We start from the raw sequence: 23,034 nt of genomic DNA, 5'->3' as shown, positions 1-23,034 counted from the left end.
TTCATGAGATGAAAGGTTGCAAAAATGTGTTTCAAAGAGTTTAAAGTCCACATATTTGAAATTGCTGGTTTTTTTATGTGCACAACAAAAGTTGGTCATTTGTCCCAAAGTGAGTGTGTTCCGAGACTCAACTCAGTTTCAACCTTCAATGGAGGAGGGGAATCTCTGGACTTGGAACCCGTTGTGAGGTAATATCAATCTTTCCAACTGCCAAAATGGACAACCACAGACATACATATACACAATGTAAAAGTTAAGGCCATACATGTACATTTGTACACATGATTCACTGGATCGTGGAGAGCACCCCCATGTTTCATGAGCCCAGCCCTACAACGCTACAGATTGGTGCACATCCTGACAAAAATCTGTTATGCATTCTTCCTGCCTCAGAGGCAAGCTACAGTGCATGCACTATGACCATATTCCATACATGTCTTCATTGATGAGCAACAACACTACTACTATCTGTTGTTCCTACACTCTTCTCAGGTAACTTTACCTGGACAACATTGGGTGCCCAATACCAGCATGTGAAGAGCCTCTGAATGTTTCTTCTGGCCTATCAGAATCATCGCTTTGTTGCTATAAGCTTTTGCTTTCATTTCCAGTAGACCTTCCATTATTGGCTGTGGCTTTCTTGTTTCTTTTGGTGTACGAGTAGGGGCAAAGGTCGTCTCTTTATTTTCTGAAAGAAAATAACATCTCTATACATTGTATTTTATACACATTTTTTTCAGTGCAAAGCATTGGCACGCCACTGGGAAGTCAAATGACATTTCCAAGTTCTGCTGGACTTTTCACACTTTTTTTTCCTAGGAAATCAGAAATGAAGAAATCAGATGATTCACACAAAGTTACACGCTGGAATGAATGCTCAGTGCTTAAAGAGCTTGCCAGAAAATAATGTCTACGTGTAAGGTCACAATACTGGCCAACTTTCATGATGCAAAAAATGAACTTTAATTTATCAGATGATGTAACCATTTTCAAGCTATGTTTGCTTGAGATTATAGTTGTACATGTATTTGAGAGATAAATAAAGATAAATAATTCAGTGTAAATGCGAGTCTATAATTTTTATTCACGTTGAAGAGCAAATTTTAGTTCAAAATGGCGCCCAAAAATGGGACATTGCTTGAACAAAATTTAATGAACTCAACTACTTTACTTATAGCTCACGTATTTTATCACAATGGTCATATTTTTTGAGTTAAGCAATGAAGTAATATTTTGGCCCTTTACAAAAAAAAAAATAAATAAATCCACGCTCCAAAATGGCAGCTGAACCTGCGTTAACGTTCGTTTCACATCGTGTCCACCACACCATACCATGACGAAAAGGGCCAGAATCATCATTTACAAGCCTCACCCTTACCTGTAAAAGCCATTTTTATTCGAAATGAGCTTAATAAACATCGTGTAAAATGTGTGCTAGACCATAATTACCCTCGAGGATGAGAAAACATCAGCATATCGATCGCGATAATTTTCGTGTCCATTTTGTAACTAACGTAAAATGTCCACATGTTTTTAACTGGTGATCAACGCAGTCTGACTAGCGGTCGTACACGTGCAATGGTACCCTGCATGGATGACCTAAAGGTCAATTGTTTTAGGCTCGATTACGTCTTTTCCGAGATAAAGCTATTTTAAGCACCGTGTCCACCGCGCGCCGCTTTCGCGTCTCTGTGTAACGAACGGAGAAAGTTGCTGCGCGCGACAGCTTTCCCTCCAACAATCAGGAAAAGAGCAGCCAATATCCGGAAAAAGAGCAGCCAAAAGGTTTGTATCAACTTAAATAGATTTTATTTTCTGTATTTTTTTGTGAAAAGAGGTCAGATGGCATTGTAAAAGGGAAGATTTTAATGGATAGTCAGTGGGTGATTTTTGGGCTTTGTCGCGGACCGCTTGGATGGTTTCGTGTGAATCGTGTCCATGTTTAACGAACGGAAGAAAAAAATAGTAAACATCTGAAGTCCCGCTTGAAATTGCAAAACGACAAATAATTTACACTTTTTAAGCTAAAGTCCATCACAAAAATGAACAAACTTAATGAATAGCCTTGCCAAGTTCAAGAAATCATCAGTGTTTCACGTTCGTTACACACCGGCACTTTCGACTTCGCCCCATTCGTATTAAAAGTCGCCCCATTTGTCATCCAATAGTATGGGGGCGAGTTCGCAGTGAATTAAAAGTAAATGGAGCGAAGTTGATGTAACACGTAGGCAAGTGATGTTTACACAGATAGGGGAACTTGCCTTTGTGGAACCCCTGGGGTCTTGTTAGAGTTTTTTTTTATGTTTCTACAAATCAAGCCACTGCCGGTTATGTTAAAAAATTGCTCTATTTGAATTTTATTTTTCTTCTATCTTATTTCAGAAGCCAGAGAGGAGAAAAAGATTCAATGGTTGGATCAGATTATATGTCTGTAGATTCACATGTCCTTGTGAAAGAAGCTTTAGTAGTAATTAAATCAAAGATTATTCGATTTCAACCATTCCTGTTGCCATTTCTGTAATTTCAGGACCCCACAAGAGCCTGCCGATCGCCAGCTCACTCCAGGGGATATAGTTGTAGTCGCATTTGAAATTCATTTAATGAGATGTGCCATGTTCTTCAGATGGGATCGTCAGTGTATAGCCTCCATAATGAAATACAGTTTTTAAGAAACAAGATTAGAGTGAAAAATAAAATAGTCATTGACTCAATTTACTTGTTCCTCAGAATTGTTTAATGTTGCAAATGGTGCACATTTAAATATACATACATGTACTTAAGTTCACAATGTCAAAGATTTCAACTTCTGTGAAGCTCATGTGCAACCTTCTTGCATGCATATACATGTAGGGCATTTAAAAATAGGCTGAAGTGGCTTATCAGATATGTAGATCACAGAGATGCTCCCAAGAAATGAAAAAGCATGTGCATGTATTAACACCTGCACATAGTAACATAGGCAATTTTCTGAAGGTGAGGCAACTACCTTGAGGGCTCCAGTAAAGCAAGTCATAATAAACTTGTCACATGAAATGTTAGCTTTGATTCGAAATTTTTGGTGTCCGTGTCATTTTTGTAACTAACGTTAAACTACAGGACAAAGATCTTTGAAATTGAGGGTATCTGTTCTTTGGTTGTCAATGATAATGTCCTCTTTGAAGTACTTGCAAGCTTCGCAACCAGCTGTTTTCCTCAAGTCATCAAACTGCAAATCATTTAAAATTGTTGTGTGTGAAAAAGTACACTTGTTAACGTTAGTTACGGTGTCCACCTTATTAAGATATCGTAAAATTAGTAACAATTAACATTTTTTTTAAAGATGACTTTCAGAAAGGAGGAAAAGCTTAACCACAACAATACAACTCCACATTGTTTTTCTTTGACTTTTATTATTGCATGGTTGACTGCAAAGTGGACACCGTAACCAACGTTAACTTATGAGGCCCCTCTCTACAGAAAGCACTGCACGGAAGAAAATTTCTTGGGCCGATTATCTTCCCATTGCTATTTTCTGATAGAGGGTGGTCCATTGTCATAATTTAAAAGTAAATTAAACACTTTTCACTAGATTGAATTTTTACCTATGTGTCCCATTTTTGTTGGCCAGTATTGTGTCCTTACACCTACATGTACTTGCAAACCACCTGTAGCCAAAGGCTCTTCCCAACAAGTGCAGACACCCTCCCCACTAAACCAAGGGCATGCCACGAACGACACAAACAGGCAGATCAAGGTCGAAGGGGACAGGTTTACCCGAGTCGTTACGTTTCAATAGTGTCCTCAACAGCTTTCTCCACACTTAGCATAACCAGCTATTAAATGAATGATGTCCATGAAATAAGGTCATTTTTCAAGATATGGCAGACCCTTTGTCTTGTGTGCAAGACACTCGATTGTTTAAAATGATAATGTTAAGACAAGTTTCAACGACTGACCTGTTTAAATGTTAGCTCACAGTGTACACAACTAGTTTGAAAAAATACACTAACTTTTGGGGTACCGTGACCATGTCATATTTTGAAGTACACCGTCTTAATTGTGGCACAATCTGACCTCTGGATTTGGACAAATTCCCATTCTGCCTACGTGACACTGAAGTAACATGAATCTCCATGTTGTTTCGTATAAATGCTGCCGACAAACTTATTCAACTCATCCATGGATTGGCTCACCTCACTGATTCTAGTGACCATCTCGGGCTCTTCTATTGAATTTCAGTACCTCATACTTAAATTTGACAAATATGGAAGGAAAACGCAACATAACATACATATTTTGAGAAAGATCAGTTTCAAATTGTTCCGAATGATAAAGAGGGACTTAAACTACAAGATTGATTTATATTTGGAATAACTATCCTAGAAGACTATATAGAATTTATTTTAGGACTTTTGAAAACACTCGCTTTTGTTTTAAGCATTTAAATGTTGGCAAAATTTATTTGACCACCTAACACAAATCAGTGCCTCAGGGGAAACCCTACTCCCCATAAATCCAAATTGGAAGAAGAAACCAGTTGAACGAGTTCATGATAACACCCACCGTGTGTTGATTCAATCTTCCTCTTTTTAGTCACTGGCTGCTCACCATCACTTCCACTCTCCATATTAATTTCTATTCCCCTGGAGCAAGATCCAATCTCATCTGTCTGATCTTCAGTGCTTGCCACATCCGACAGATAGACGAGTAACTCGTTGGTGATGTCTAAAGCCTGGGCCAATTCTTTTGACAGGATGAGGCAGTTGGATTTCAGCAGGAGAGCATTGGCAATGAAGAGTCTTTCGGCAGATTCTTGAGAATTCTCCCTTTCTCCAGGTCGGCGTCTCCTGGCCAATGTTAATATTTTCAGAGATGGCACTTTATAAGAAATTTTGGATGCCAGCTTCAGACAGGAATCAATTGAGGTTCTCCTTGCTGATTTTCCTGGACCGACTCCACTGCACGACGGTACAGCAACCACAACGTCTAGCTCCTCAACTCCTGAACTGTTGCCACGGAAACTGGGCCCAGGAAACACATCATCACTCATTCTAGGCTGACCATGTTGTCTTCCAGCATCTCCATCAGCTCCACTGCCTGAGGCTGAGTCAGATGTTCTAGTCTTGTGTCCAACCTTAGGACCCATTTTGGTAATGATTCCGTCAGTGATTTTGAGTGACTGCTTGATATCATTAGCATTGTACAAAGACAATGCAGTCTCCAGATAGATTGTGTGCAATGAAGGGAGAGAAATAGAATCTTCTTGATGGGCCTGTGGAAGCTTAGATAAAAAATTGAAAGTACTACATGTTCATCAAGATTTAAATGATTTCTAATCAACTATTTTTCTACATTTCTAAATCTGATCTTCTGATGGAACTTCTGATGGACTGATGAAATTTCGTCATACATTTCAGAGTGAGAAACAGAAATGACTGCCTATTCACACAATAGGCCAACTGGATAAAGTTGCATTAAACAAACAATTATACCTTGATTAACGATGAGGAGTCATTCTCAATAAAACTAAGAAGTTCTTGGTACCTCTTTACCGCATCACTATGTCTGGAGGGATAAATACAAATTGAATTTCAATGTTGGCTGTAATAGTTTCGTGGCACTTGGTGTTGGGGTTCTCAAAGCCATTTTATAATTTCATACACTAATGAAATCCAAGATTTCTCCACACAATAATGTTTTCAACACACACACTGGTTACAGCTTGTGACAACCTTAAAAAAGCAAACAAGATATTCATTGAGAAACTTAATGAGGAGCTGTTATTTGTCTACACAAAATACTTGAAAAGAGTGACAATATGAGCTTATTACCTCCAGAGTACCACACTTCTGATTAATAATGAAACTAAAATAACTTCTCAAGCTTAAATAATGGAGATTTGTACACATCTACCAGTTCTCACTTGTCTAGTCCCAAATATCTCCTTGCCAGCCTATACAAGATAACGACAACACTAAGGCTCTGCTCATCTATGCTGTAGATGCCACTCTGCTCATCTGCAGTTGCAGTTGACAAAGCTTGTGATCCCAGAATTACATCACACGCTGAGGGATTAGTGGCTTTTGTATCTTTGTCTCTAAGGATCTAAAAGACACCAAACAGAAGACGAGCATTATGTATTGGAGAATATACAGTATCTAGTGAACTTATTTGCTAAAAGGAAAACAGCTGTCTAAGAATGATTCCACTTCTTCAAATGACCAGTATATCAAACCACTTTCAGATTCTCTTTTCCAGCCTTAAATGATGTTTTAGTGATGCCAACAATTCAGATGTTCACATCATATTAACTGCATAGTTCACTGCAATGTATCTGCCTCACATTACACAAGCTGCCAGTTAAGGTTGTCATTTAACATTTTCATGGGACCTATATCCACCACTTTGTACTAGCTCAGACCTGTCAGTGACAGTTGGATGGTAAGATCTGGTGTTAAACTTGGAAATGTTGCAACTACAAAAGTGATTTGACAAACCAACTAGGTCCAAAACATTCAACTTGAAGACTACTTTAAACTGAAATACTGCCTCAGATAGTACAACCAAATGAACTGTTCGTGCAAATGGGGCGTTAGCGTCAGGACAATCTTCAGGTTTTTATAGGCCAAATTTTCAGCTAAATCTTCACATCCCTGCTACATCTGCCAATGAATGACATACACATGGGTTGGGGCATGCAATTAAGAAGCAACAGCGGCAGAATGATTCAAGTTTCGAATAAAATAAAACAGTCTGTTTCTTACTTTGATAAGAAGGTCAAGTGCCTCCATTTCAGCATCTTGAAGTCCTAGATGTTGGTAGACTAGGGTGATATTGTACAAGGGGCAAAGGTAGCTGAAGTCCATCTTCAAGGCTTCTTGGAACTTCTGTATTGCTGTGTAAGGTTTCTTCTACAAAAAGACATTTGCATTTACAGTGCTAGTGTAGTAGGAATTAGGAGTGTGCTTCTAGATTGAAATTGGCCTTGGTACCCATTTCTGCAAAATTTGAGCGACAGTCAAAGTAACAGTGGAGGGTTTCCTGCTATGAAACAGTACTCATGGAACTGGGAATGGACTTGCCATTTTCGGACAAACTTCGGGATCTGGGAGGAGCCCTTGTGCACATGTGATCTACTGCTTGAGACTTCATGAGGGTTTATTTTCAAAGTTAGACACGCTTCAACGATGCAATTGAGAGCTTATGTGCATTTCAAATTATGTAACCTGCAAGTCCTACATGGACATGCATATCATCAAAGCGGAGTTGAAAAACCTAAATTCTAACATCGGGAATGAATGTTGAAATGTTTTCTACAATTGGCACTCCATACAGCACCTGACAGTGTCAATTGATTTTTGGTCAATTAGACCGATGGTGGAAACGTAAAACAGTATTTATTGGGAAAATTTGATCTGACATCAAAAACTCTTGTTTATGCTAACTTTTACACTAAGTAAAGACTGGCCGTTCAAAGTACATTCCAAATGGGAGCATATTGAAGATATAAAATGTGGCATGCTCTCATCCAACGTTTTTGATAAGAACTAAAGCCAAAGTAAAGCACGCACAATAGTCTGTCCTATCAGAGCAGCCATACTCCAACCCACACGCGCACCTTGTTCATGAAAGACAATGCCTTTCTGAAATACCAAACTGGTTACATGTATTTAATGAAAGAAATAGGAATTGGTAGACCCAAGTATTCAGATGCCCATTTATGTGAAAGTTCGAGTTTTTATGGTAGTTTCTTTTTATAGTGATAGCATGTTGTGTGATTCAATGCTGGTTATAAAGCAGAAGTTCGATTGTTGATTCTCGTGGACTTAAAACACATTTAACTTAATGTACAAATCCTTGAGCAAAATGCCACCATGGTTAAAATTTGGGCTTTAATCAATGAAGTTTCTAGCTGATACAAGTTAGTGTACCAAGAAACAAAACAGAAGGCCAAACAGCAAATGAAAATGAAAGAAATTCTAAAATGACTTGCCAGGTTTGCTAAGCAGCAGCCAACGAGGTTGATCGTTTTAACTTTCAATGTGACATCAAAATCTGGGCTTTCAGCTAATGGTGCCAAATGTTCCAGTGCTGATTTAAAATTGCCTGTCTGAAACAAGCTGTATCCTGGGAACAAAATAAACCAACACCAAAAACATGATATCCTGCTACAAAAGGGAAAAAATGATTTCAATCATTCAGGGAAAAAAATTAAGCATCAATAACATGGTTAAAGATTTAAATCTCTTCAGATTTTGCAAGAGTTTGGTTTTCAAACTGTTGGGTGTGTCTGTGCTTTATGAACTCATTTCTATTCTCTTGGTTTCCATAAACCTTTCCGACGGTGTATAACAGTCCATAGAAACATAATTTGACCACTACTATTTATGTGCACATGCCCTGTAAACATTTTTAGTTACTTTTAAAGCGGAAAAAGTTTAAAAGAGGGGCAGAAAGAGGCTTTGTGCCTCTTGTGACCTTCAGAAAGGGCTCGCATTGTCTCCCCACTGGTATGATGATCTTTGAGCTTTACCTTGGATGAGTTTTTGAGTTGAGTCAAGGGAACTGGGTAATCTTGTCTCCTTTGTGCTGATATAATGCAAGCAGTCATTCCACTGGCCAGTTTGAAACAAGCCGGTGACCAATAAAAATTGGGCAAGATCTCCAACACTGAGTGTTGAACCTTTGACAAAGAAAGTAGCAAAGCCCAAGATATTGAATTTAAAATGTTTATATTTTCCATAGCAAGGATCAAACAGGGAAACACATCATATAACAGGCAATAAAAGCTTGAAAATTTCAGGAGTGAATTATTCAGTAAAAACAAAAGTGGCCCACTCTGTGAAAATGAGTCTTAAGTCGCCAGAGCCACTTTGGAGTAAAAAAGGTACTTTAGAATAACTTTGCAGAGTGTAAATCAATAGGAACCCACAGTATTATTCTCCATGGAGTATCCACTGTCATCAGGATGCCAAACTGAGTGATTTATAAAACAAAAAAACTCAATTTGTACTTTCCGATGCAACTGAAAACTCAAAAAGTGGCTCTGGTGACTTGAGACTCATTTTCACAGAGTGGGTCACAAATTAGAGTACGGAGTAAGGTGACAATGAAAACAGAGACAGAGCTGCGATTTTTGGAGAAAAAGGACATGGAAATTTATTGACAGTACTTACTGTTACGTTGTATTTGACTGATATCCACTACAGCGTTACCAACTTGAAGACTCATCATTAAACACTGTGACGGTGTCTGAGAAAACGATGATCATAAAAGGACATATATGAGATCTTTCATAAGGGACTGCACCTGTACATGCACATAGCAGGAAATGTGAATCTCAGCAAACCAGTCCTGTTTGAAAGTCGAATATGGTATCTAGCACCCCCCTAAAAATAGTACTGTTTTATGGCAGAAGATATTGTGACTAAAATCTTAAGGATAGCCTACATACATGTATATTGTGCTAGTAGAAACTAGTACATGTACATGTATCATAATTGCTATCACAAACTAAAATGAAATTACTATGTGCAGACAATTGTGAAAACTGTCCAATACGTTTAGGTTTCGTAAACTGACTTTTGAGTGTGTGTGCACATTGCCAACACTGGCAAGTCAAACAATAAGCTTTATGTTCAAGAACTGATGCAAGGAACGTGTCAGAATGCTTTGTCATACTTGCATCTTGAATACTGATTTTTCACTGGCCCCAATCATGTGACAGAGTGACATAACCGCATGTCACACTTACAAAAAGAGATCATATCAGCAAGCATTGCATGATCTCATGCGCATGCCCACACTCACTCCCACACTTAAGCGACTGCTAATAGTTGATGTTCACAGATTCCTTTGTCACCTTTAATACCAAGTGAATAACATCAAAACAGAGATGTGACAAAGCAGTCATTGACTGCTGTGATGTGAGATATGACCTTTTAAACACCTTCAGATTCACATAGCACCCTCAGCTCACGCCTTAAGGTCACTATGACCACTCTCTCATCTTCTCCCTGACAATCTTTGGAAGTTTCAACTCTCCACATGTCGCTACATGTACTAGCCTAGTTCAAAAACACAATTGTATTACACTCCCAATGTGTAACAGTCACCCCACGCTCACCCTCTGTCTGTCATCTTGGCTCTGCCTGGGCTGAATCTTCAAAGCCTCATGCAGCAAGCTAAGTGCATTTTGGTATTGCTTGTTGATCATGTGACCAAGACTTAACACACAGCAATGCAGGGACACCAGCGAGATCACGTCTGAGGGTACTGTGGCAAGAGCAAGTCAAGGAAATTGATACAATGCCTCTCCATTAAAACGTGTAAGATTGGAAAGGTCACACCAACTAATTCCAGACACATTGAATCATATCCCATTTGTACAAGTACATTTAGGTTCATTGTTCACATAGAAATACATGTAACTTGTTCATAATCAGAAAGTAGTAAAAGACAGCAACAACAGAGAGAGAAATCAAGACTACGTACAACAAACCAATTAATGAACCTCATGAGAGACTTTGAGAGACACCTTGAGACCAACTGACCTACATGTATTAACTGATGAACACGGCAGACTGACCCACCAACTGATGATCGATTGATCAATCAGTCGATTGGTCCCCTGATCAATCAATAAAGTGTCTTTCTTTCTTAAGGTACCCACGGACACAGTACATGGTGAGTAGCTTGCAAGGTGTTTTGCTGTGTTTGAACTCTATCACAGTGTGGTATACAGTATAACATTTTGGAAGACAAGAAAAGTCCAACAGCAATGACATGCATTCTCTTGGACACTGAAAATTGGAAGGTGTTTGAACAGTTCAATTTCATGAGGGACAATCAACACTTTTGATTGATGCCATTTCCTACTTCTAGCCTCGCTTCATCAGCCAACTTATAGGCTACCTCAGTTGGTGCCGGTAATAAGCAGGTAATTGGATAATGGCACACTCTTCATCAGTTGGTGTGAACCCACATCCTAGAATAAGACCCTCAGACAGGTCAGCCCAAACTATTAATAACCCTTCTCATGTGCTCAATACACAGTACCTGGGTGATATGGGCATTAAGTGCATTGGGAGCATGAAAAAAGCCCACAAAACAAAACTCTGGGTCCACTGACTGAAACTTCACAATAGATGTACATGTGTTTCTATTCATGCCAAATTTCAACAAAATTGGTTATGGGATCGCTGAGTTCTTTGAGGAGACAGAATCTGTCTCCCCTTCCTGAAAAAAAACTGGCTTCTTAATGTTAAACCTGAAGACAACAACTTACCCAAATGAGCAAAACTGGCGATGCATCTCAGGAGTTTTTCAATGTCTGGTGTGGATTCTATAGAACCCATGGCACAGCAAACTATTTGCAAAACCCAAGAAGTTTGGATGACTAAAAATTGTTGATGAATTACAGAGGAGTCAAAACCAATCCCACAGGATGACGTTTCAAACAATACACTATTCAATCCCACAAGGAAAGAAGCATGGCAAAATGTTTCAGAAAAAGGTTCCAAAGCTCTTTGTAGGGACAGTAAATGCCAAGCTTACGTTTTGAAGATGAGAAGATGCCAGCAGAGCATTCTTCAGTGTTTCTCTGTCCAAAAATACTGGCTATTTAAACATCTCTGTCAAAAACCCAGTTGGACACAGCTTATTGACAGTAGCACTTCTCCAAAAGAGGAAATATGATCTTTTATTCTTTATCTATTTCATTTCATGTACAAAGACATGATGAGACTTTGGGCACTGAATAGTCAAAAGTTTTGTGATGCTGGCGCCTCACCTCTTTGCAAGGTTGCAGTGGCAATCTCCTGAATCTGACTCCAACTCACTGAAACAGGATGAGTTGCCTGACCAGTCTGGCTCAAACTAGTCTGAACTGCTTCAATCTGGTACATTTGCTGAAGGAGCAATGCAGATGTGTTGAAGGTGATGATCAACTCAACTGGAAGTGCTTTCAGAGACGGAGGTAAACCTGTACCAAAAAGGGGGAAATGAAAGAGAATTTTACCCAGGCACATTACATTCAGAAATGTTTCCTGCATAAGCCCCAATCACAATTCTGTGGCTACACATGCTGCTCAGTTCAGACATTTTTCTGTTCAATTGTGAATCCAAAGTTGGCTAACTGAAACTATGGCCCTTTTCCAACACTCGACTTGGGCTCCATCTCAGGCTTCGTTTCCAAAACTAATCCCCGATTGTGGGCCTGAAGCGTTTAAATTAAATTGGATTACTGTAATTTCTGGCTCTCTTGCATCTCATTTGATGTTTTGTGGCATTATTAGACTAATTACTGCGCTTACAGCTTCAATGTCAGCTAGTTAAAAAACAGTTGAAGCCTGAGACGGAGCCGAAGTTGAGTACTAGAAAACGGCCTATTTCTGAGAAAGGGATGTTCACTGGTTAACTGGCCATGTTCTTACACCAATACACACTGAAATGCCGACTACCATGTACACTGAGGGCAATCAAGAGAGAAAAATCCAGGATTTTCATCAGGGTGCAAATCAATGCAACTTTGAGGTTTTTCTTTGTGGAATGGCATCGCGGTTTTGCTCATGAATATGGACATTTGCATTAACATAAAACCAAAAAGGTTTGAAGATAGAAAAGCAAACATTGAAAAGAACATTATTGAAAACACCGAGCTCTTTCAAAGATTGTAGTGAAATATACTGCAGTGTATTGTATCTGAAAACCAGTGCTGTAGGGAGAAAATTAAAATGAAGAGCCACTGGCTCCTAGATAAGAAATTTGTAGGCGCCAGGCTGATTTTTGTACGTACAGCAGTACTGTACACACATTTTCAAATACACAAGTTACATGTACAAAACCTGACAAAACACACACAGACATTATTCTGTCCATCATCCACAGGACCGACAGGCTTTGGATGCAGTGCTTGTGGAAAAAATAAAAAATGGCAACTAATTATATGAAAAAAAACACAGCTGCAAGAAAAGACAAGGCATGTTTGTTCTTTTACTTTTGAGTATTTCGTATCTTACATGTAGGACCGGACCAGGGGAAGCTTGACGCCTTTTGGTTTCAAACTTACATTTTGGACTGAAACAAGTTTATTGCACTGGAATTGTGGCGTGCAAAGTCTGCTAGTGCATCTAATGAATACGGAAGATGTCTTGGCTCCTCATACACACTCTATACATCGTGCAACCACAAACCAGTCAATTCGGGTACATAGTACCTGTATGTGCGTGTACATGTATGTACCTACATGCAAGCTACGTTGCAGTTTAACATGGGCTCATGCTGTGCACATGGTAAGACGGAAAAAAACCTTAGAGACACATTGCTCGGTATAATGCACGTACGTGTAAAAGAAAACTGGGCTGCGATTGTTTGTGAAATATGATTGACGAGGTGGGCGACTAACGGGCACAAATCATGGTCGCCATGGCGATAAGAATTAAACATTTGGTCCCCTTTCATCATTTTTTTAGCGCAAATGCGACTGTTTTGGTCGCACAGTACAGTGCTGCTGTAAACACATGCCAACCAGTTAATTTTTTTACCAATAACCACATTTACATATACATGTACATATCAATGTTCTTTTGAGAATTTGAGTAGACTTCACAGCACCATTCTGTTTGCTATACATGTGGGTCATTCCATGAGGTTGGGGCACAATTTGTGATGGTGTCCTTGATACATGGGTAGCTTTTACCGTCTGTCATGACCAGTGGAGTAGGTCATTTACTCTGTAAAAATGGCACACACCTCTCTATTCAGCCATGCAAGATGTATAATTTGGAATCCACATGCAGGGAAAAAGCTGTCCATTTTTACGGAGCCCATGTAACAATGGACACTGTCACAAATTGTGCCCCAACCTCAAGGAATGACCCATGTACATGTACATGTAGCCTGCCAGCTCACATCTTATGAATAAGCATGACACAAAGGGCAGAGGTTTATGTGCAGTTAGTAACATGCACGTTTGCTGCACATGCTTTGATTTCCTTAATACGGCTGTTTCACAATAGTGCGCCACCAAGAGTTTGCAACGCATTGGCCAATTACAATGCGCGAAATTTGTCGACCCAATGCGTGTTTGGAAAGGGTCAACAAATTTCGCGCGTTTTGATTGGCCAACACGTTGCAAACTCTTGGTGGCGCACTATTGTGAATTGCCCATATTTGTTGTCCACTTTTCACCACCCCAGGGAATATCACATGGCACAGAGTCCCGTCAATTATCATGCACATCTACAAGCTAATCATGTGTTACCTTGTATCATCTTTGACACCTTGGTCAATCTGTTAACCATCTCAGAGACCATCAGTCTCTCGTCTTTCACTGATCCTTCCTGCAAAATCAAAGTCAATGAAGCTGTTGGACAGCCATGTCAAGGCACAGACAGACTCTTTAAACTCAGTTATTTACAATTTCAGCAGTAGGCTGCCAAGTTTAAGTTTTTTACTTTTGGGATTATAAGGCCATAATTTCACAAAACATCTGCAAACTGCAAGTTTATGTACATGTATGAATTGAAATGGGAAAGAGTTCCATATACTGACATCATTTGACACCCTGTGCACAAAACCATATGGCATTGGTCTGAAAATTACTATTGTTTTGTTATTAGTAAACACTTAAGTATTTTCCCCCTAGGCCATGTAAAAAAAAAAGTTGGTGATCATCCCCACCTGACCCTCCAAAATGCCTCTGACCCATCTTTTTTTTTTAATTTTTCAAAAAATGGGGGGGAATGTAAACAAAAAGTGCCAAAAAATTACACAAGAAACGATCCCAAGCTTACCCTTCCATCTGAGAATTTGCGCATTCCACCTTTTTTTTTCACTAGTGACCTCCCACCTACCCTCTCTTTATGGGCATAAAGGATGATCACCAATTTTTTTTTTACATAGCATACATGTACACTCGACATTTTAGGGCGTTGTCACTTCCTGATGGCTGATTTACCACTGTAGGGAAACAAGATTTCCAGAAAACTACATGTACCATTTTTGGAGGCCATACATGTATGCTCGTAGTAACTCACAACCGAATTTACTTGGCTGTGGCTGATTCTTGATATCACCTACCGAAGTCATATACCAGTGCCAGCAGCCATTTTCTATATCAATGTGCATTACTGCCGGTCGTAGTTTAATAACTCAGACGTGGCTTACTGTCACTGAAACAAACATATGGCGCATTAGACACATTACAAACAGGAGTGACGTTCTCCTCCAAATGCATTGGTAACGAGAAGTCTATGCTTGTTTGAAAACAGAGCATAGAGCTTTTCTGTATTTTGACTGTTTTTGAGGAAAGAGAATAGGGCTTTAAAGAATGGCCCTTTAATGTCACGTGACTTTTCAACTCATGACGTCATCATTACAAGATATACCTGTATTTTTCGTCTATAACACTTCTCTTCCTAGCTACCTGCACAGTTTCAACCCGATGATGAGAAATGAACTTCAGGAGATATGGGTCTTTTAAGAGAGCACCTTTAAGGTCATGTGACTTGGCACCTGACGACATCATCATCATCATATGAGGTCTGTTTTCATCTTTGATACATCCCTTTCAAAATATCTGCAAAGTTTTAACACAATTGGACATGTACTTCAGGGGATATAGGCCTCTGAAATTTGCACCTTGAATGCCATGTCACGTGACACGTGGTGACATCATGATGATGATTTTTTTCTTGGACCCTGTCTAGCCTGAGGACAGAGTGTGGGCCTAATACAATGTGTATGTATTGATTCAGATCAATAAAGGTCTTAGTCTTTCTGTAGAAAACGCGTACAAAAATATTGAAAAAATATAAAATATTTCAAATTCCATAATAAATCAGGTGATGACATCATTATGACATCATGTTTCGGAAAAGACCTTTGCTATAAGTTACCTAAGCCTGTAAAGTTTCATGTCAAGTCATAATTATGATTTTGTTCAATGCCCATAGGGGTGACGAGAAGAAGTGCTGGAAGACCAAGAAGAAAAAAAATTAAAAATTGAAAAAGAAAAATAAGTAAAAAAAAAGCCTTTTCAGCGAAGCGCACTACATGTACATGTATGTGGAAAAGCCAATAATGAGGGAAAGCAAATATATGTACATGTCAGCCACCCAACTTTCCTAACAACAAACAAGGCAATGCTTCCCTTGCTGATGGGGTTTTCAAATGGAACAGATCTTGACTATTATTATTTATGCGGCATCCAGAACAATAACATGAACAACAGTTAAAGACAAAGACAAACAATGCCTGCACCAAAGGCTGCAGTAGATGCCAGAAGAAAAAGTCAACTCATGGAGGAATAAAAAACACATTTTCCTCCATAAGCCTTATTGCAAATACTGCATGGGTGATTTTGCACAATGGTAGAAAGGCATTGTGGTAAAGAAAAAAGGGGCTATGTCAATGGCAGAAAGGCCTTTCTACCATTGTGCAAAATCACCCATGCAGTATTTGCGATAAGGCTGTAGGGCCATACCCCACCCTGCCCACCGGCCTCCTCCTCCAACAAAATGAATTTTGTCAACCTTTTACTGCACTTGCAAGTGACAAGTGTGGGTCCCAGGGTACCGTCCTAGTCCCCTAGACCTACTTTTACAAAGTTTAGTTTCAATAGGCAAGAACTGAGGCTAGGGCCATGGAGGCTAGAGGGCCTAGGCCGTAGGCTAGGGCCTATCTCACAGTGTAGGCTATGTATTCTATCATCATTTTTTAAGCTAGCCCCACTGGTGCGGCACGGACTCTCCTCCCGAAGGATGGATCGGGAGTGAGAGTCCGTGCCACACTAGTCCTGGTGGGGCTATGTTTAAGCCAGCTAGTTGCCTCAAGTCAAGGTCTAACCTTGCATGTACAGACAATCACGTTATTTTCCACAAGACACTGAGCAACCACTGACTTCGCCCATTTATCATCAGCCGATATCTTCGCCAGCATCGATCGACAATCAGCATATTTACCAAGGAAAAAACTTTCCACCACATCGTTCAAACTCCGTGCACTCTCCATCTTCACGCGCGCTGAAAATCAAATTGCGCCCTCTCTTGGTATAGCTCTAGCTCTCCTTGTATTTGTACACGATGGAAATTATGGAGGACGAAAAGTGGCCAATTTTTCTGCCTTCCAAGGGCCGTGAACGGGGTCGTGAATATCAGGTAATGACCATTTCCTTTCTTGGGGATTGAAGACGTATAAACTAATAATTACAGTCCACTCTATCTTTTATGATGAAAGATTCACACGTTTTCCTTGGCCCAAGCAAGCTTGTGTGTCTATTGGATGATAGTTGTAAAACTGTATTTCCTTTGAGATGCTGTTTTCTCTGCCTCACAGGCCAGGGACACTGACACTGCAGTATGGATCGGTCCCTAGAGAGCATGGTTACGTACTGCTTTCCATACGTCTTCACTCCCCCAAAACGGAAATGGTCGTAACCTACCGGTCCATCACCTCATCCACTTCCCAGGACAGAAAAGCGCATGGCCACTTTTCGGCCACCTATGTAAAATCTGCTTTCCGGTATCACACAAGCAGAAAAGTTGAATTCACGGTTGTCCTCAAAATGTTCGATCTAAATTTCTGCCTGCTCGAAAGAAGAAAAGCAGATGGCCGCTTTTCGGCCGCCAGCGAATGAAGAAAAAGTAAAATCTGCTTTTCTTGAAGCAGAAAAATAGAAAAATGCATAGGCCTAACCAAACAATGTTCGTTCTGCTTTTTGAGGTGGCAGAAAAGTAGAAAAGTCGAAATTGCATGTTACCAGAACAAAAAATCTGCTTTTCTACCATTCTGATAGCAGAAAAGTAGATGGCCACTTTTCGTCCTCCGTATGGAAATGCAACACTCGTTGATTCCATTAATTTAAAACGAAGATCAGTGAAAGAAGAGGGGGGCCTTCATTTCTTGAAGACTAATCTCTTCTCAAAACGGTACCCTGAGACTTTTATGTAATAAAATATTGTAGTCAGGGGCCTACGGCCGCTTTTATTTCACTGTACTCGCTGAAAACGCACACTAGTCATGAGTTTGGCCGTACTGTCTGACTGTGAATATCATCCCAACTCAAAGACACAGAAGAAAATCAAGCTCGTACATGTAGGCCACACACAACAACAAAAAATCCGAGAAAATGGCGCCGCTTACTGAGGGTTGTAGGCCAGTAAATGCAAGTTTTTTTTCAAGTATCCAGATTCCGGTTCGTAAGTGTAAGTGTAAACCACGCCCAGCAGTGGAATCCACAGAGCTTTGAGACCTGAAGTTAATGCGCAACATAGGAGCTTGCAATCAGTGGTGTGTCCGCGCGTACAATCCGAAGTAACATTCTACTGAAGTCCGCCGAGGCGCTTGCATAATAAAATATGTGCATTTCCAATGGCAATTTCATAATTATACACTAGAATGCGGATGGATTTTGAAGGCGCGCACGTTCCCGTGGACATCTGTGTAAATTCGAACGCTGACTGGCAAAACTCACGAGTGAATTAGTGGACTGCACCCTATGGTTACAGGCCACTAAATAAGCCCAAAATTGGCCTGCGCGAACTGAATCACGATTTGTAATAGGCTGGTTAAACTCAGGCTACTTTTAGAGCACGTCGGCACATGGACTGGATGGTTTGTATACGAGGATGGAATCGACTGCTATAACTTGTATTTGTGAAAAGTATGGCGGTTTGGCCGTTGTCTTTTTCATTTCTCCTTTTTATCCATAGAGCTATTGGCCTGTATAAAAATTAGAGTGCTGACTTATGTACCAAATGATGCCTGCTGGACGCATCCATGTTTGTGCACAAACGTATGAAAAATTCGAAATTTTGTACGGTTTTTGTACGGCTGTTGGTTTATCTGCGTCTGAACGCACAATGAGCGTTTCACTTTGCTCTGCGCTAAAAAAACGCAAACACGTGCCGCATGCACATGAATTTTGCCGTGATGGTGCTACCACAAAACTTTGATTTTGACATGTATTTGATATGCAAAAATACTGTCGTATAAATTATTATTGGTAAAGTTTCAAAATTTTCAAAGAAGTTTTATGTTAGTATAAACAAATTAAAACTTTAATTTAAACACCTGTTCATTTTTTGTAACCAACTTGACCCTCCAACACATCGATTTAAGTGCTCAGGTAAACTACAGAAGCCTGGTTTAAATTTTGCTTCCTTGCTTTCTTGCCCTAAAACACCAAGAAACCAAGAGGAAAATACTTTTAATGAGCAAAATAGTTCAAGTTTATTTCTGTGTAAGAGCAGTCTACCACACAGCATGCATACCTCCCTGCCCAACCAAGAACTATATCTTCATCAGCACGGGCACTTATATCCCACGCAATGATAGTTTATTGGTCTCAAAAACAAGAAATTGCGCTCTCATAAGTTCGCAGGGGCGTATCCCCCAATCCCTGCTTTTCACGTTTCACATGTACATGGAACAAAGGGTAGAGCGCTCAACAGACGAGCGCTGCGGGGCAAAGTCAACTTGTGGAGAGTCTACTACATGTGCGTGATTATTTAGCTAGAGGATAAAAGTAGTGACGAAAGCAAAGCTTTGAAAGCAACATTGGGTCATTAGTATTATTATTATATATTTCTGGTAATGACACCAAGGATTCCTCAAAAGCTAATGCGTTTGAACTTACCAAATCTGAACGGGAAGACCCATCGTATTCCAGGGACATCCACGCATTATTGAGGTCGAGTTTCCGACCAGACCAAAGAAGAATAAACAAACCGAAGAACAAAGCCGCGTGAGGCGTAAATTTTCCACTTAGTAGGTCATAGTTCATCCGTCAAGTGAGTTTTGCTTATTTACACGATAAATCAAATTCCTGATCTGAACTATCATACCAAATAACGTTGCACTGGATTGTATTAGGACTTTATAACACCTCACCCACAGATTCTGCATCTTGATTGGCCGAATTGTGTGTCATCATCTGACTCTAGCTAGTTTTACTGTTTTTCTACCACCATTCAAAAAAGAACATGCACGTGCAGCCTCGCTTTGAAAAAGAATTAATTCCGTAGCAACCAAAGAACTATATCCATACGACAAACTTATAGCTACACGTTGAATAGGTTAATAATAACGTTTTAAAACTAAAATTATAGTTTAATTTGTAATTTGTCCTCCTTGTTTTTATCTTGGTCGTATAATTTTAAATATTGTGCGCATACCTTATGATATTTAACGCTAACTTCAACTCTTTGTTACCCCTATTTATATTGTATCTTTTTGTATCAATTCCAATTTGTCTATCCGGGGAATGGTTTAAACGGGCTCGTAGTCTTTCCCGAAATCCTTGGCATGGGCAGAAATTGGTGAATAAAAAAGATAACAAATACATGCCTGTCCAACCATCGCACGTACGTAAACACGGGTGCGTGTATCGACCATGGAGTTGGATATAATGCTTCATAGATATTATATCTAACTGTATGGTGTAGACACATCATATACAGCCTTCCCTTGGCCCTTGGCCCTTGGCCCAACCTCACCCTTGACTGTGGTGCAACCGTGTCCAAGATCTCCATGGACGGTGAACGAGCGCGGAGCCCAACAATGTTCAAACGTGTACGCATGGTGGGTCGGCCCGACGGAGGCACGCTTCCTGTACTGTGACCTGAGGCGTATGTACGTGGATGTACAGTACGTAAAACAGTCGGACAGATCTGCACGAGATATGTACCAGACACATAAAAAGAAAGAGTTGCGGCAGGTGTCGCGGGCGCTCCCAACATGAGCATCGCGGGGGTGGGGGTGGGGGGGTCAAGCGGCGTATCATTACCCCTCCCCCGAGGGGTGCAAGAATTTTTTTTAACGACAAAAGGAGTTAAATTCACCCATGCAATTGCTTAATTAAAAACCTTTAAAAAATGACGCCCTCCCACTGATGATGGGTTTATCATTTTGGATCTGATAAATGCTTTTTGCCCAGCCGAGAAATCCCTCGCAAAGAAGCAGTTTGCCCCTACCCATCTTCGCCCAGGAAAAAGTTTCTGGCGACGCCTCCATGGTCATCAAAATAGTCCACAGCCTAAGTCCACAGGAGTCCATTGTTCGGGGCAAGAGACACGTCTTCCATTTAAGGGATGGATATCACGTCATATTTTGTCCACTTTTCTTCTGTCTCTGAGTAAAAACTTGTTTGGCTACTTCATTCAAATTGATTTCTTTTTAGTGCAAAGTTTTATGAAGCAGTATGATCCATAGCTCCATTCCTTAAAAACCGCTAAAAACTATACCTACTACACAAGGACATCACATGTTGTTTAAAAAGCAGGCTTTCCTTAGGCAGTGACTGGGGTGGGACAAGATTCACTGAGCCCCCATTGGCTTATTTGAGACGGTGCTATTTGGTTGCGGTAAAATCTTCAATGTTTATTACTCCAAGGCTGAGATGGGGTGGCTTGTTCTCGTACGTTCCTGAACAGCTCGATTTGTTCTTCGTGGGTCGATCGCTCAAACGTTGGTTAACCTGGTGGTTAGTGGCGGCGTCCATGTATGTTCTTCAATGGTTAATTTTTGGATAATGGGGCTGAATTCTTGTCTGTTTAAAAATTGTGTTATGATTCCAGAAGATTATTAATGTTAACTTGCAAAACTTTATATTGTCTTCAGCCTTTGTAAGCCATCTCACTGTTTTTTTGTGCAAGGCTGTTCAAAAATCTAAAGATCACTACTTTTTCCGTGTGTTCTTGTAAAATCATTTTTCATCTAATGTTTTTTATTCTTGAAGGTTGAAAATGGTATTTGGCGCGCTTCCGGAACCTTTGGATAGGAAAAATAACGTGCAAAGATTTTAGCATTTGTAATATTTTTTCGTTCAGTTTCTTCTTAAAAAATCAATCTTGGAAGAAGGGCTTTGAAAAGTATTTGCTAATATATCAATTTATAGAAACTGAAAAATTACCTGATCTAAAAGAAAAATATCCTGCCAAAATTTGACCCATCACCTCCAAAAATCGAATATACATGAAGAACAGTGCAATGCGGCAGTAGTCTTGCAAGCAGATGAACATTTATGGTTTGAAATTTTATGGTAGTCTGTGGGTGAAAGCCGAACTAAACACAGAACAAAATATTTTACACACTCTGATAATTTATAAGGTAGTAAACATAAAGCAATATTCTACTTTTTCGAAAGATTCTAATATTTTATCTTTGCTGACAACAACTGCGTGATGTAAACTCAACGGAATCTAGAACCCATCGACTGCAGGTAGGTAAATCTTTGCGACGTTGTACAATCTCGTTTTCAAGAAAGCACGGCGAGTGAAAACAAACGTGCATGAACAAGGAGACCTAGTACCTAGGTACGATATCGCTGAACGTCAAAGGTCGTTAAGAAAATTAGTTTTTTTACCCATCCCCCGGGTGACTTTTCCAAAATATTACTTGAGGAAGACAAAGGTAAAATTTCAACATGAGGGTTTTGTGGGGTGGTTTCAGTATGGAATTATTCTTCCCAAAATTATCAAACGTGAAAGGACGTAAAAATCTCCATAGGCAGACCGCGCAAGGGTGCCGGAAGCTCGCTGCGTGACCTTTTACTTTCAAGCTCTATACAGGGACTCCCGACCTGAGCAGAAACCAAAGATCGTATAGCGCTGCGTAGTACACGATCTTTGGCAGAAACAGAGATGTTAACTTTTTGGTCAACTTGTAAAGGGCTCTTGAACAATGCGGGCGTTTCACTATGGTAGGCCTCCAAGAGTTTGGCAACGCGTTGGCCAATCACAATGCGCGAAATCTGTCGACCCAATGCGCGCGCGTTTGGAAATGGTCAACAAATTTCGCGCGTTGTGATTGGCCAACGTGTTGCAAACTCTTGGAGGCGCACTATTGTGAATCGCCCGTATTAGTTCTGGATAAGCCCAGGAGGTTGACCATAGCATGCAACAGTTGGTCCGTTTTAACACATGCACCCCTCTTCACTGCATACTTTAACGATTTGAGCCATCTAAATTTTACGCTTACATGGAACTTTTACCGAGGTACTTTCCATAATGTGCAGATGGGTGCTGTTCTTTGCCTCGTAATTCCATAGCAAAA

The 23,034-nt window shown here is 40.0% G+C and overlaps 1 protein-coding gene and 1 long non-coding RNA gene across 6 annotated transcripts in view; one reads left to right on the top strand and one right to left on the bottom strand.

Moving 5' to 3' along the window:
- The window catches only part of LOC110983337 (uncharacterized), a 31,165-nt gene extending 11,502 nt beyond the window's left edge, over nucleotides 1-19,663 (bottom strand). For 2 of the 5 annotated variants that reach the window (XM_022242528.2, XM_087146592.1), the window contains exons 1-13: nucleotides 16,828-17,005; nucleotides 14,243-14,321; nucleotides 11,771-11,962; nucleotides 11,267-11,347; nucleotides 10,106-10,254; nucleotides 9,156-9,231; nucleotides 8,513-8,662; nucleotides 7,973-8,106; nucleotides 6,744-6,890; nucleotides 5,903-6,084; nucleotides 5,472-5,544; nucleotides 4,543-5,260; nucleotides 503-688 (exon numbers count right to left, since the gene is read on the bottom strand). In XM_022242528.2, coding sequence (XP_022098220.2) covers nucleotides 503-688; nucleotides 4,543-5,260; nucleotides 5,472-5,544; nucleotides 5,903-6,084; nucleotides 6,744-6,890; nucleotides 7,973-8,106; nucleotides 8,513-8,662; nucleotides 9,156-9,231; nucleotides 10,106-10,254; nucleotides 11,267-11,347; nucleotides 11,771-11,962; nucleotides 14,243-14,321; nucleotides 16,828-16,992 — 2,332 coding nt within the window. In that variant the 5' untranslated portion in view covers nucleotides 16,993-17,005. Of the gene's footprint in view, nucleotides 1-502; nucleotides 689-4,172; nucleotides 4,244-4,542; nucleotides 5,261-5,471; nucleotides 5,545-5,902; nucleotides 6,085-6,743; nucleotides 6,891-7,972; nucleotides 8,107-8,512; nucleotides 8,663-9,155; nucleotides 9,232-10,105; nucleotides 10,255-11,266; nucleotides 11,348-11,770; nucleotides 11,963-14,242; nucleotides 14,322-16,827; nucleotides 17,009-19,618 lie in introns of those variants that run through there. The other 3 variants (XM_087146593.1, XM_087146594.1, XM_087146595.1) reach the window with 3 other exon arrangements.
- Nucleotides 921-3,052, top strand: LOC147796684 (uncharacterized). The gene is made up of 2 exons (XR_015427831.1): nucleotides 921-1,785; nucleotides 2,528-3,052. It is a non-coding gene; the product is annotated as an uncharacterized LOC147796684 (long non-coding RNA).
- Nucleotides 19,664-23,034: the final 3,371 nt, after the last annotated feature.

The sequence above is a fragment of the Acanthaster planci genome, linkage group LG15, assembly GCF_054643075.1.
Source record: "Acanthaster planci isolate LZ-2023a linkage group LG15, COTS_SCS, whole genome shotgun sequence".
Taxonomy (NCBI): Eukaryota; Metazoa; Echinodermata; class Asteroidea; order Valvatida; family Acanthasteridae; genus Acanthaster; species Acanthaster planci.
The sequence above is the reverse complement of the archived record's forward strand: the minus strand, read 5'-3'. Positions and strand labels throughout refer to the sequence as shown.